At 40.1% G+C, this 15,065-nt stretch overlaps 1 protein-coding gene across 2 annotated transcripts in view; it reads right to left on the reverse strand.

Annotated features, from left to right (window-relative positions):
- The window catches only part of TXLNB (taxilin beta), a 52,157-nt gene extending 37,363 nt beyond the window's left edge, over nt 1-14,794 (reverse strand). For both annotated transcript variants that reach the window (XM_081528982.1, XM_081528981.1), the window contains exons 1-3: nt 14,677-14,794; nt 11,525-11,959; nt 2,011-2,102 (exon numbers count right to left, since the gene is read on the reverse strand). In XM_081528982.1, coding sequence (XP_081385108.1) covers nt 2,011-2,102; nt 11,525-11,945 — 513 coding nt within the window. In that variant the 5' untranslated portion in view covers nt 11,946-11,959; nt 14,677-14,794. The remainder of the gene's footprint in view (nt 1-2,010; nt 2,103-11,524; nt 11,960-14,676) is intronic.
- Between the last annotated feature and the right edge of the window lie 271 nt (nt 14,795-15,065).

The raw sequence follows: 15,065 nt of genomic DNA on the forward strand, positions 1-15,065 counted from the left end.
TACACTGCTTGATTTAGTAATTCCAATTCTGGAGCTTTTCCCTAGGATCATAAAAGAGAAGGAACAAATCGCATGCATGATGATGTTCACTGCACCAATATTTGGTAAAACAAACAGTTGAAGGAATACAAATGTCATCAAACTAGAGAACCAGTAGAATGGAGTCAATTAATGGAAAATTTCATAGCTTTGATAAATTATGAAGAATACAGTGTAAATGTTTGTCACATGAGCCAAAAACAGATACTAAATTCTGTGCACCTAATGATGGTAGCTATACAAAAGGTATCTTCCTTCCTGAAAGGGAAGACAGATAAATCAGCGTTCATGTTTTAGATTGTAGGATTAGAGATATTTTTACTAGTGTATTCAGCATTTTCCGTATATCATTGTGATGTGGTTTATGTGATTAAAAAATAATTTAAAAGCATTGTTGGCAGAGTTAAACAGTCACTAGTCATCAGGGTTTCAGAATTTGTTTGAGTCTGTGCTGTGCTGTGCAGTGCTAAGTCGCTTCAGTCGTGTCTGACTCTTTGTGACCCTATGGACTGTAGCCTGTCAAGCTCTTCTGTCCATTGGATTCTCCAGGCAAGAATACTGGAGTGGATTGCCGTGCCCTGCTCCAGGGGATCTTCCTGACCCAAGGATTGAACCCATGTCTCTTGCGTCTTCTGCATTGGCAGGTGGGTTCTTTACCAGTAGCGCCACCTGGAAAGCCCCTTCTTTGGGTCTGTTGAATGACAATTCAGTATAACGGTGTACATGAATGTACAAGGAAGAAAGGGAAGACTACACAGGGATCATAGGACTAAAATCAGAGTGAAAAAGAAGGTAAACAAGCCATTCATTAAACTCTACTCCATCAACAGGGATAAGATGCACCCAGAGACCTGAGTGGTTTGTGGATCTCAGTTTTGGAGACCTTCTTTAAAAAAAAGAAGAAAATTAAAAAAAAAAGAATTATCTTCAGGGCTTCACAGGGGCCTATGCAAGTGAGAGGCCCTGACTCTTGAGCTTTTTTGCCGTGAGGTAAATCTGCCTTCAGGGGCAGTCCAACCTACTGCCTGGAGGAATTGTTTTGTTGTGTGTGGGGACTGTCACTGCTTCTCTGAAAGAAGTAAATGAAAAAAAATGAGAAAAAGAAGCAGAAATGAGAGAGAGGTGGCATATTGCCCAGCCTCACTTGAGAGGACACCACATCTCCACAGTGGATCTCGTACACCTCAGGGCCGGTGCATGGACCTCAGATGCAACTTCTTTAGCCAGTTTTTGTGAGGCCTCACTGAAACTAGTGGTGCTGGCTTTGCTGAGCCCTTCTCTTTCTTCCAAGTGGACTATTGTAAGAGTACTGGTGAGGAGACCATCCACTTCATGGATTCTCTGCAGTCTGGGAGTGGCTTCCCTTCCTGCCACTGGCCCTAACTTGTTGAGAGGGAGACTGCATGTGGAGGATCTAGAACTGGAAACAAAATCCATGTCAAGTGCTTTGCCATTGTGTGGGATAGGAGAAGAATGTAGATCATGGCAAATGAATGAATGTATTCATCAAGAAAATGAGAATGTTTCACAAACTGAGGGGTGGAATTAAGTCAACCTCTGCCTTACTTGAGAAGACCATTCCCTCAAAAAACCTGTGCTTAAGAACAGGTTGAAAGTTTACTTTTTATTTCTAGTGTACTTCTGTTTTATTGCAAAGCCAAAAAGAACTTTTAAATTTTCAGTATTTTTAATTATCTCTGATTTGCTCTTCCATCTCTCAAATTATGCACATAATTGAAGGTGGAGTGATTCCAACTCTATTCTCTTTCTTCCTTTTGCTGTTATTCCTTAGTATTTCTGTTTCTTTCTTTACTTAAGAAAAAAATCTGCCTTTGTGAATTCTGATTTTGGCTTGCCTGAGGTAACCAGCCATAGTCTATATTGATGTACCTAAAAAGCTAACAGCCTCCTTTTCTCAGCTCTAACCAGAGCTTAAATCTTTCTGGCAAAAGAGCTAATCAAAGAACTTACCAATTCAGCATATTTCTTGAATAAAAAATCAAACTTTTCCTCAGGAGTTTGCAACTTGTTCAGATTTTGCATTAGCAGGTTGGCTTCTTTGCCTTAAAAGAAAACAAAAACCATAAAGACATTTTAAAAATTAAGAGTTGAACTTGAAGTCAGATGATAAGGGCTGGAATCTCAGGTGGTCTACTTGTTGTGCTAAGTTCCTTTGGTCATGTCGGACTCTTTGCGACCCTATGGACTGTAGACTGCCAGGCTCCTCTGTCCATGGGATTCTTAAGGCAAGAATAGTGGAGTGGGTTGCTATGTCCTTCTTCATGGGATCTTTCCAACCCAGGGATTGAACCTACATCTACTTGTTAGCTGCTATCCAGCCTTGGACAAGTCACTTAACCTGTCTGAGATGCAGATGTAATTTTTTTTTTCCTTTGAAAAGAAATGACACCTACTTTGCAAAATAAGTGATTAATTGAGAAGTTTATAAAAATGTGTGGTACAATGTCAGGCTCATGGTAATTCTCAATAAATGTTGACTATAAGAGTAGTCCCCATATTTCCACCCCAAGAATTCGTTCTTAGTTACTTCCCCTTATATTCTAAATATTCCAAGGAATTTTGAACATTCTGAAAATATTCAAAAGAATGAAAAAACCACTTACTTTATGGAAGAGTAAATCATACACTTCCCCATGTTAATTATTGAAAAAAAAAAGAAGCAAACCAGCCTATATCTGACTACTGTGAAACAGCCGGCATTAATACCTGGAGCTGTAAAAAATTCCAGCCCAAAGCAGAGAAACTTGACAGTTTAGTCTGCCCATGTTTTTAGTTTTGTTCCTTCAGTGCCTCATTCTTTTTGTGGGAGGGCAAACAATCGTCTTCTTTCTGTGTGTGAGCCCATTTCATGCAGTTTGGGTGGGAATGACTCTGATCGTATTTCCTGTCAGAGAATAAAGTCAATATATAGAGAAAATGGACCCAAGACATGGAGGGCCTTTTCCCCAGGCCTTTTTGTGTCTCTCTGGTTACAAGTTTAGCCTCCCCAGGTCTTCCCTTCTCCCACCTAGGCCTTAATCTCTGTTGGCAGTTTTGTTTTCTGTTCCCAGTTGGAGTTTATGTTATGTTTAAAAACTCATCTGTTCATGATTATTTGATAGTGAGCCTTAGATTCTTTCTTTTCTTTCCCCATTGTTCTTCCTTTTGTCTTTTGAGCTCAACCTGCCCAGTTAGCCTTCCTGAGATGCCTGGATCTTTGGTATCCACAGGGATACCTGTAGATCTTTCAGTATCCACAGAGTTGAGGGTTGCAGGCAGGAGCTGGACCCTGAGGGCTACACACATGTACCACTGAACATATCTTTGCCAACAGGAAGGTCAAGGTGGAGCAGCTTCCCCATCCTCACCTACCTGTTACAGCTGCCCTGTCTAATCTGAGTAGAGAGGTCAAACCACACAGTGGAGCCTACGTTTCCTGATATAAATCTGCTTGAGAATGTTAACAATTTTGACAACCTCTCCCACAAGAACAGGCATTTCTCCTTTGCTGGAATTTTTGCTTTCATCCTGGAGAGGCAAATATATCATGGAACTAGGGTTTCCAGGTGAAATACAGGACGTGGGACACTCTTATACTAAAAACTAATAGTGTCTCTGAAATTTAATGTTCCTTGAGTGGCTTGTATTTTCACACTTGCTAAATTTGGTAACTCTAATGGCATCAAAGAATTTTAGGTTTAGAAGGAACTTCAAAGAACACCCAGACAACTGGTTAATTTTATAGATTAAGAATAGAAAGCCCAGAGAAGCCCAAAGTTATGTAATTAGTCCTGGCAGAGCCAAGGCTTGCATCCAAGGTTTGTCCACTTGTTCTAAATCACTCCACTCCCATGTGGAATTTTGATGCCAGGGAAAGAGAAATAAAAAAGAAACTTTCTTTTGAAAAAAAAGAATGACCTCATTCCTAACAGCTGGTTTCATCTATCTTTGACCAGTGAGTCAGTTCAGATTAGAGACATGGTCTGAGATGGGGGAGAGGGTGGGGGTAAGTGGTGCCTGACCAGCAACCCAATTATGGCCTGTGGCATAACACTGCCTTTAAACTGATAAGCTCTGCTGTCCCACCCCCACCAGGCCTGGCTTTGAGTGATTTCTGTAGCATCAGGAATGGCTTGTGTTGGTCTGGCCATCCCTTCACCCTGGTCTTCAGTTTGTGGAAGACGCTCATGTGATGACTGCTGTCCTGGGTTAGAGGATCATCCATTAAAGGCAGGAGACTGTACTGTTGATCATGTCTGGCCCAGAACCCCATATAGTGTTTGGTCCATGGCAAGTGTTTAGTGAATCTTAGTAATAATGGAACTAAACAGAGCCAACCTGTGCACACTAATATCATGTAAATCAAATAAACACTGTCCAGAAAACAACTTTGTGATCAACTGGAGGAAACACAGGTCTTACTCTAACCTGTGACCTTTAATGTATGCTTAGCATAGCTCTCAATGCGAGTATCAACCAGAAAACCATATTGTGTTTCTTTGGGGAAAGATAGAAACACTTGAGTGAGGCCAGTGAGTCTCTTTTTCTCTATATGTTCAGTATCTTCTCCCCCTTTAATTTTTCTAACAATGAGACCAGTTTTTTTTTTTTAAGTTGTCATACTTGCTGAGGTCTTTTTCTGCTCTCATATTCTCTTATTTAGTATAGAAATTTAACATTCAGATGCATCAATCCACCCTTCAAAAATGATTTCTACAAAAAAAAATCCAAGATATTGGATACTGGAAACATGTACATAATCCATAACTCTGCAACATGAGAGAGCTTAGTTTTTACACGCCCATTAAAATTTTGCTGGACTAAAGTGTGTGTGAGATTGTGTGGAGGAGAGATTAGACAGAGGACCAATCATCTTGTAAGAAAGGCTGTCATTACAATTTTAGGAAATGGGGTCATTAGGTGACAGTGTCAGACACAAGAAGAAAAATCGGTTTTATGTGTTTAAACTACTAGCAGTTTCTTAGCTATAACTATAGAGAAAGCTTTCCTAAAAAGAAAAAAAAACACTGAGCCTAATAGTGAGATTAGCAAGAAGAGATAAGAAAGTCTTCCTCAGTGATCAGGGTAAATAGAGGAAAACAACAGAATAGGAAAGACTAGAGATCTCTTCAAGAAAATTAGAGACACCAAGGGAACATTTCATTCAAAGATGGGCACAGTAAAGGAAGAAATGGTATGGACTTAACAGAAGCAGAAGATATTAAGAAGAGGTGGCAAGAACACACAGAAGAACTATACAAAAAAGATCTTCGTGACCCAGATAATCATGAAGGTATCATCACTCACCTAGAGCCAGACATCCTGGAATGCGAAGTCAAGTGGGCCTTAGGAAGCCTCACTACAAACAAAGCTAGTGCAGGTGATGGAATTCCAGTTGAGCTATTTCAAATCCTAAAAGATGATGCTGTGAAAGTGCTGCACGCAATATGCCAGCAAATTTGGAAAACTCAGCAGTGGCCACAGGACTGGAAAAGGTCCGTGTTCATCCCAATCCCAAAGAAAGGCAATGCCAAAGAATGTTAAAACTATCACACAATTGTACTCATCTCACACGCTAGCAAAGTAATGCTCAAAATTCTCCAAGCCAGGCTTCAACAGTACGTGAACTGTGAACTTCCAGATGTTCAAGCTAGATTTAGAAAAGGCAGAGGAACCAGAGATCAAATTGCCAACATCTGCTGGATCATCGAAAAAGCAAGAGAGTTCCAGAAAAACATCTATTTCTGCTTTATTGACTATGCTAATGCCTTTGACTGTGTGGATCATGGATCACAACAAACTGTGGAAAATTCTGTAAGAGATAGGAATACCAGACCATCTGCCCTGTCTCTTGAGAAATCTGTATGCAGGTCAAGAACCAACAGTTAGAACTGGACATGGGACAACAGACTGGTTCCAGGTTGGGAAAGGAGTACATCAATACTGTATATTGTCACCCTGCTTATTTAACATATATGCAGAGTATGTAAAATGCCAGGCTGGATGAAGCACAAGCTGGAGTCAAGATTGCTGGGAGAAATATCAATAACCTCAGATATGCAGATGACAACACCCTTATGGCAGAAAGCGAAGAGGAACTGAAGAGCCTCTTGATGAAAGTGAAAGAGGAGAGTGAAAAAGCTGGCTTACAACTCACCATTCGGGACTCCCCTGGTGGTCCAGTGGCTAAGACTCTGAGCTCTCAATGCTGGGGCCCTGGGTTTGATCCCTGGTTGGGGAACTAGATCCCGCATGCCACAACTAAGACTCTGTGCAGCCAAATAAATAAAAATAAATATTTAAAAAAAACCCTCAGCATTCAAAAAATGAAGATCATGGCATCCAGTCCCATCACTTCATGGCAAATAGGTGGGGAAACAATGAAAACAGTGATAGACTTTATTTTCTTGGGCCCCAAAATCACTGTAGATGGTGAGTGCAGCCATGAAATTAAAAGACGCTTGCTCCTAGGAATAAAAGCTATGATCAACCTAGACAGCATATTAAAAAGCAGAGGCCTTACTTTGCCGACAAAAGTCCATCTGGTCAAAGCTATGTAGTTATGTGTGGATGTGAGAGTTGGACCGTAAAGAAAGCTGAGCGCAGAAGAATTGATGCTTTTGAACTGTGGTGTTGGAGAAGACTCTTGAGAGTCCCTTGGACTGCAGGGAGATCCAACCAGTCAATCCTAAAGGAGATCAGTCCTGAATATTCATTGGAAGGACTGATGCTGAAGCTGAAGCTCCAGTTGTTTGGCTACCTGATGTGAAGAACTGACTCACTGGAAAAGACCCTGATGCTGGGAAAGGTTGAAGGCAGGAGGAGATGGGGATGGCAGAGGAGCAGATGGTTGGACAGTATCACCGGCTTGATGGACACGAGTTTGGGCAATCTCTGGGAATCGGTGATGGACAGGGAAGCCTGGCATGCTGCAGTCCATGGGGTTACAAAGATTTGGACACAACTGAGTGACTGAACTGAACTGAATAATGAGATTATTCCAGGGAAAACAAAATAAAACAAAACCTTACAGTAAAACAAGAAAAATATCAGAAAAGGCAGTAAGAAATAAATATATCCATTTCAAAACTTGGGTCAGAAGAAAGTACTAATCATTTTACCCCAAACAGTTTTTTTCTCTTACTTCTCTAAACCCTTCTCTCTTTTCAGGATCTGACCTAAGTTTGAACATCCCTATTAATCCTTCAGTCTCTGTGGGTTCCTCTCTCCCCTAAATTCCTCTGGTCTTCTACCATTTTTTCCAGAAAATTTAGCATTTGTTTCAAAGCTACAGTTTGTTTCCTTCTCAGAGTGAAACTAGAAATCTAGCTAAAATCTTATAAAATAGACCACCTGGGAAGTGACCGTTCTAAGGCAGAGTAAGTCAATAGCTGAAAAGACTTTAGAAAACCAGTGTCCTAGTCAAGATGCTACTCAGAAGGTAGAACTGAAACTCCCCTGTAACTGGAAAGATGAAACCCATTAAACTGAACTATAGCTCAGCTAAATGCTTCTTAACTGACATACCAATTATTTTTGTCTATCTTTGGTCCTGAGCATTAGTGACTTTAGGTCTGCACATTGCTTTCTTTATGACTAATCGCACAATCACATCAATTAGTTGAATAACTTTTTGGGGGCAGACTTTAAAACTCTCTAGGCTTTAATTTTCCTATCTAGAAATTGATACATTGACTAGATAAATTCTGAGCTCATAATAGACCTGTGGATCAGCTTTGTTTTTCTCCCAGATTTATGCTTCAGACCCATAATTTCCTACTCAATCAGTTATCAACCTGAATATCAAAAGGGATAATACTTTTATCATTGTTTTGTGCTTCTTACTATGTGGTACTTGAACCACTCACATAATGTTGATAGAGAAGAGATGAATAAGACACTCATGAGCTGGAGGATGGGGTGAGGGGAGGAAGGGAGACACTTAGACATTAACAGGACAGGCCACAGTGCTGTCTAGTGGGGAATCTGTTTTTATTTTGTTCAGTGCCAAGGAGAAAGTGACTCCACCAACTAAAGAGATTTTAGTGTTCCCTCAACTGCTCTGGTGTACAGTGTGTTATTTGTGGGAGGATGTGCAGCCTGTAAAGGAAAAACAAGTCCTGGGTGCTTGGATTGTAGAGACATTTCCCAGATATTAATCAGTGTTCTGTGAAAGATGGATGTTTTTGGTCCAATAAATTTAGGAAATATTGTAAACTGTGCCCATCACTATTGGAGATTTTCACTGTTGTTTATGTTGAAGGTCAGAGAACTCTGGCAGTTGGGAAACCATCATGGTCTGAAATTTCAAATATCCCAAAGTATATACTTGGGAAAATTTTGGGTTAGAGAGTCAGAACCTTCCAGTATCTCAAAAATATCAGTAAAGCAAATGTTATCTGACCAACGTACAATAATTAAAGATTGATCTTTGATCAAATATGTAAGCCAAGACTAAGGATATGTCTTCAGATATGGATTGAATGACATACTCAAATTCTGTAAAAGTTCTGAATAGTTTCTAAAAGAAGACCACAGCTGGCACTTTAAATTTTTTCCAGAAAAGTAGAGGAAGCATTATCTGAAGCATAAAAACCATTGCTTCCACAATCTGTTTGTGTCAAAATTACCCAGAGTGCCTTGGCCCCAATCCAGACCTACCAATTCTGAATGTCTTTGCTCAGGAATGGCATTTTTGACAAATTCTGTATTTGATTCCAATGCACAGTTAAGTTTGAAATCATTGGTCTAGACCATAGTTTAAATGACATAATAATGTCATTTAAATGATAAATAGCCAAGCAGTTTGTTGAAGCCACTTGCAGGCAATTGAAATGATGTTTAAAATGGTGGTTACATATTTAAATTAGCATAAAAATATTGTTTAACTCATAATGTAGCTGAAATAGCACAATGTTTAGAGAATATACCAATGTCTACAGAGGAACAGCGTGAAAATATCAGCGGCTTATACACATGTAATTAGAGTGCACCCATGTGGGCACTCTGATCACAAACATTGGTTCTGATAAACATATTCAACTGAACTTTGTTAATTTATATATAATGGCAGAACTAGTTGTGAAATTTTTTCTTTCTTTAAAATTTTTTGATTATTTGTTAAGTTTGTGGTGAATACGCTTCCCAGGTACATCTGTGCAATAAAGAATCAGGTAAAGAATCCGCCTGCTAGTACAGGAGACCCCAGTTCAATGCCTGGGTTGGAAAGATCCCTTGGAGTAGGAAATGGCAACCCACTCCAGTATTTTTGCCTGGAAAATGCCATGGACAAAGGAGTCTGGCAAGGCTACAGTCCATGGGGTTGCAGAGTTGGACACAACTGAGTGACTGAACACAGCAGCACACGAGGTTAATACAGATTTTGAAATAACTCATGGAAGACAGAGTAGAAACCAAAATTGATCTCTTTAACTTTACCCCTGCTTTCTTCATACCTATCTCCCATTATAACACATACAAATTTCTATGTAGAAGTAGTTTTAGAGTGATAAAGCCAAAGATCTTTCCTGGTTAGAAACGCTTGAAATCATTCACCTCTGCAATATGATTTTATGTTATCTTATGGAAAGTTTAACAATGACTAATGCAAAAGCTTATTTCTGAGATGCCTTGGATAGAGAACAAAAAATACCTCTATAACACAGAACAACTTTATTCTCTTTCCCAAAGTTCCAAAACACTAGAGTGATTCCAACCTTGCACTTTAGAACTTGGTATTATCTGAGTTAATCTTTATGCTGAGTAGGTAAAGTAGCTGTTTGAATGTGTCTTTTAGCCCTTCTTGAAAGCATTACCAGCAGTGGTTTTAAGCATCATAGTGAGGTCCTGTGCCAGCACACACATATTTTTGGGTTTGCACGTAACCTGTTCACTGGAGTCTGAACCCAGTTCTGATTCCAGTGCCCATGATCTTTCACTCTGCCACACCATCTTCCAGAAATTAGCAAGATGTGACCACTGTCTCAATAGATTCTCCCTCCAGCTTGGGATACAGGTATATAAACAGATTGTTGCTGCAGAAAATTTAATGGAGAACTATAGAAGGTGATGCTAACTCTACCTGGGCATGTCAGGGAGTGTATCACATAGGAGGTGGTGATTGTAGTGAGTGTTTCAGTGAAATTTTACCAACGAAGACAGGCAGAGGACACTCATATGTGTAGTAACATTCCCTCACTCATAGCTAAAAAATTGACTCTCTCACCCTTCTTGTATAGCCTTTTTTGGTGTTACCAACCCCCCTACCCCATGCTCTCCTAACAGTTTCCTGTCCCTGTTCTAGCACTTGTCCTATATAGCAATTAGTGTACATGTCTACTTTCTCTCTAAATTTAGAGTCCATAACCAAAGATCTTTTTTTTTTTAATCTTTGGGTACCTCATAAAGACTAGGCATTAGTAAATATTTGCTGAACCAGTGAACTAATGAGAGTAAAAGTATTTTCTGCAATTTTCAACATTCTATAATTAATACATTTCTGAAGTTTTATTAACATAAAAAATATATATGTAGTAATGGAAATAAGTGATCCAGTGACAATCATTTTATATACAAAACTATCCCTATATTTAGACTTTGTTTAAATGTAGATTCCACTAGCTTTGCTTTGAACAATTTCCCTTTCTTTCATTCACTCACTCATTCATCCTTACAACAGATATTCAGCAAATATTAATTGAGCACCTAGCACATGTCAGCCACTGTTCTAAATGCTAGACATCCAATGATGTCCAAATACACACGTTGCCCCTGGTCTTGAGATAAAAGAGCTAGTGGGGAAGAGATGTATTAACCAAATAATCACAAAAATAAATAAATGTATACTCTCAAATGTAAATGTCAGGACGGAAAGATACATAGTACAACTGAAATGGAAAACAAGAAGACTTTAGGGTGAGACTAAGAAAATGCCATTTGAATTGTGAGCTAAGCGATGAGTTAAGTGTTTAGAGGGCTGAACTGGGAAATGGGGAGGGATTTCTAGGTAGAGAAAATAGAATAGACATGGGCCCTATGGGAGGAGTGGAGCTTGGCTGTTCAAAGAACTGAAAGAGAAGATGAGAATAACCAACTACTAGATGGTGGTGATGACAGTGATGGTGTAATCAGGGCAGCGTGTTCAGAAAAGAGGCTTGGGGGGTAACTTGATGAGAGATAAAGCTGGTTGGGGTTAGATATTAAGGCCTGAAAGACAATGTTAAGAAGTCTGGTCTTTGTTCTATGAGCAGTGGGAAAGCACAGGGGACAGAGAGTAGATGGGTAACATACTGAAAAGTTCATTTTAGTTCTGTTGAGGAGGAGGAGGCTGGGGACAAGTATAGTAAGAGAAGATGTAGGGAGTTCCCGAAGGAAGCTATTGTGCTAAAATCCAAGTATGAGGTACGGCTTTTAGCAAAGGTTGGGAAAAGTGCCCCATTTTAGGAATAATTCAAAGAAAAATCATACATTAGAATGTACTACTTGCCTAATCCTTTTAGAATTTTCTTCTCCAGTTTTTGTTCTTTGTTGCTGACAGGCTCTTTGGCTGTGGATGGCTCTCCAGTGGCTGCGAGTTCTCTCTCGGCCTCTTCAGGGGCCTCCTCGCAGTCTCCATCCTCATTGTCAGGTGGGTCTGCATTCTCAGGCTGCTCCTTGACCATGGTGGTATCCTCCTTCCCTGCTGTGCTGGCAGCAGACCCGTACGTGTTAATGATGTCTTCCAGCTGTCGGCTCAACTCTTCAGAGATATCGTGGGGTCCCCATTCCAGCTCTGGTGCTGGGAGTGGGGTTGAGCGGTCCTGATCATTTTGCCTCTCCAGGCCGTTTTGACCGGACAGTGCTGAACTGTCCCCCGCAGGTGCTGATGGTGGCTCCCCTGACAGCTGCCCAGGCTGATTGCTGTCCATACTGGGAGTGGTATCTGGTGGTAAGCACAGCCAGGGTTGATGTAGTTAATCCAGTCACAGGCAAATGGTAAGGCTATCCCCACACTGGTAGTTACTGATTACAGTTTCTAACACAGAATGAATGTATTCCACAAAGCATTGATATTGCAATTAATTGGGTGGGAACAGTGAGAAGCATTTCCAAATTAAGTCATACTGTTAGCATATGTTTGATTTTGCTCTTTAATTTTCAATAGTATCTCCTATTATTGACATTAACAGATTAATTCAGGATATTATTTTTCATGGTCATATCTGTCATTTTGCTTAGAATAGCCAATTTGTGTTACCATTCTCATCTATAATTCTACGTAGATTTACAATCATTGGAAATACATTAATTTAATGTTTAATCTACATTTAATGTCTAAATTTAAATTGATACGTTTCCTCTAAAGTTAAAACATTGAATATAAGAGCCACTGACCTTACTAAAATCACTCATAACAGTAACAGTCTAAACTCTATTTTAGTGCATATTGATTAGTATGAGCCCATTGTGTGTTAGTCATTCAGTCGTGTATGACTGTTTGTAGTCCAATGGACTGTAGCCCGCCAGGCTCCTCTGTCCATGGAATTCTCCAGGCAAAAATACTGGAGTGGGTTGCCATTTCCTTCTCCAGGATATCTTTTAGACCCAGGTATTGAACCCAGCTGCAATGGGGGCAGATTCCTTACCATCTGAGCCACCAGGGAAGCCCATGAGCCCATTAGTACAGATCAATTATTATACTGGATACAGGAAATACTTGCTTTTCAGGTATTTTCCTTTTCCCAGATGAGCAACATATACTTATTAATCAGAAAAAACACTTTTTTGAGGTTCAAACCAGCATCATTTTTGAAATAAGACTGCATGAGGAAAGGTGTAGATTAACTAATGAACATGTATGGAAACATGGTGATACTCATAATGACAATTCCTTGAATTTCTATACCATTTTGTTCCAATGAGGGCTTCCCTGCTCAGTTGATAAAAAATCTGCCCTCAATGCAGGAGACCTGGGTTTGATCCCTGGGTTGGGAGGATCCCCTTGAGAAGGAAATGGCAACCCATTCCAGTGTTCTTGCCTGGGAAATCCCATGGACTGAGAAGCCTGGCAGGTTACAATCTATGGGATCACAAAGAGTCAGATGCGATTGAGCAAACATTCTGTCTTTCTGTGTTTTGTTCCAATATAAAAACTGACTTTCTTTTAGGGGAAAAAAACCCCCAACATACTACAACTTTCTCATCTCAATCAAGAAGCTCTAGGATAACAATAATTTTTTAGAAGTAGAAATGTCTAAAAAGCAGGGAGGGAATGAACCAGGGGAATAATCCAAGTATAATGTAATAATCTCAAGTAATCTCTTTGGAAATAGGGAGTGAGGGATGCACTGAATCTGGCTTTCTAGGGTGGCTGGTATCACCATTTCTAGAGTTGCAATATGTTTGGCTTCAGCCTTTAAGTTATGGTGCATTTTACTGTGAATAATAATTAATGGTGGTGCTGCTAATTAGCAGCATGAAATTACGACAGGGTCCTAATAATCCACAGGTTTTGCTGTTGTGTTGGCATGAAAGTGAAAACAAAAACACACTGCTCCATGCATTATACAGCTTCCTCCTCCCCTTCTCAGGGCAGGTGAAGTCAAATGCTCGAATGCCAATAAGAACAGAAAATTCAGTGTCCAGACATTGCCACCCACCTGTGGCCCTCACCAAGTACTCACTAACTTTGAAGGAAGAACTGTTTTCTCTCATTTATTTTAATTCACCACCTTTCTTATCAAAAGATGCAGTTAACAGCTTCATTGACTTCATCACTGGAATTCTTTATCCTGACCCCTGGTTGTTGGGCGCACTCATCTATATATAACTTACACTTCCCCTGAACTTGGAGAAAGATCCGTGGCACCTGCTGTCCAGCCAGTAGTTATTTTAAGGTCTTCTAAAAGGAGCCCTGGCCTTTAGCACCTCATCTTTAGAACTCAAAGGAAGAGAATACTTTTTAAATCAAATTGAAAACAGTAAACATTGATTGGTTTAAACCCGTATGTGGTTTTTAAAGTGTTAGGGGGGCTTCTGAGGATGAAATAAAATCTGAAGTAAACCAGACTTCAAAGCAATGAGTTTAAAACCAGCTGTCCATAGGAGTTTTAGTGTGGTTAGTCTGAATACAACTGTTTTGTTTGTATTTGATTTGTTCTTCATTCATCAGAGGCCATAATCATTGACTTTTTTATATTAAGTCCATGGATCTCCTTTAAACTCATGCTCCACATTTCCTTTAAAACAGAATAACTGAGTCATTGTAAACCACAGGACAACTCAGTTCCTAAGAGTAGCCTCAACAAGTCCCCAAGAGGACAAAACCAAAGAAGTCAAAAAACTCTTGTTATTTGTAAATTGTCTCTTTCTATATCAGTGAGTTTTACAGCAAGAAATTATTTCTGTTTTGTCTTCTATAAACTTTATTGCCCATCTTTTGCCTCCTCTGAGAGAAAATTTTATTTTTCACTTGTCCTGTCAGTCCCAGCAGATGACCACACTCACACACATCCCTTCCTGAGCAACACATTTTACTTATAAATAAAACAATGGAAAGTTCTTCAGCAGTTCACTGGCAGTCTCAAAGTTGCAAATTTCGAACACCACAAACCGCACCCTACATCTCACAGGGCTCGGGGGAGTGTTTGTCATACTTACCAGAAGGCAAGGCTCTAAGCAGAAAGAGAAAGGAGAGGCAAGAGGCAGCAAAAGCTAGTCAGAGCAGCAGCAACAGCAGGAGACCGGCGGGCGGCTGCGCTCTTACAGGGGAAAGAGAAACCAAACACACACACGTACACACACATGCAGTGGGAGAGCAGAGCGGGGGTGTGGGGGGATGGGAGGAGAAAGAACATCCTGTGACACAGCAAGAGAGAAGTACACCCAGGCTTCAGTAGCTGTCTCCTGGGCAAATGTAGGAAAAAGAAGCAGCTGATAGATCTTAGCAGACTCCTTGTTTTGTCCTTTAAAAACTTTAAACTTTCAGTACACATGCCCATTGCTAGTGCAGTTTTTCACTATGGTTGTTCTTTGGGGCAGAGATCAAG

Source organism: Giraffa tippelskirchi, chromosome 9, assembly GCF_054371585.1.
Source record: "Giraffa tippelskirchi isolate mGirTip1 chromosome 9, T2T-mGirTip1v1.2.pri, whole genome shotgun sequence".
Taxonomy (NCBI): Eukaryota; Metazoa; Chordata; class Mammalia; order Artiodactyla; family Giraffidae; genus Giraffa; species Giraffa tippelskirchi.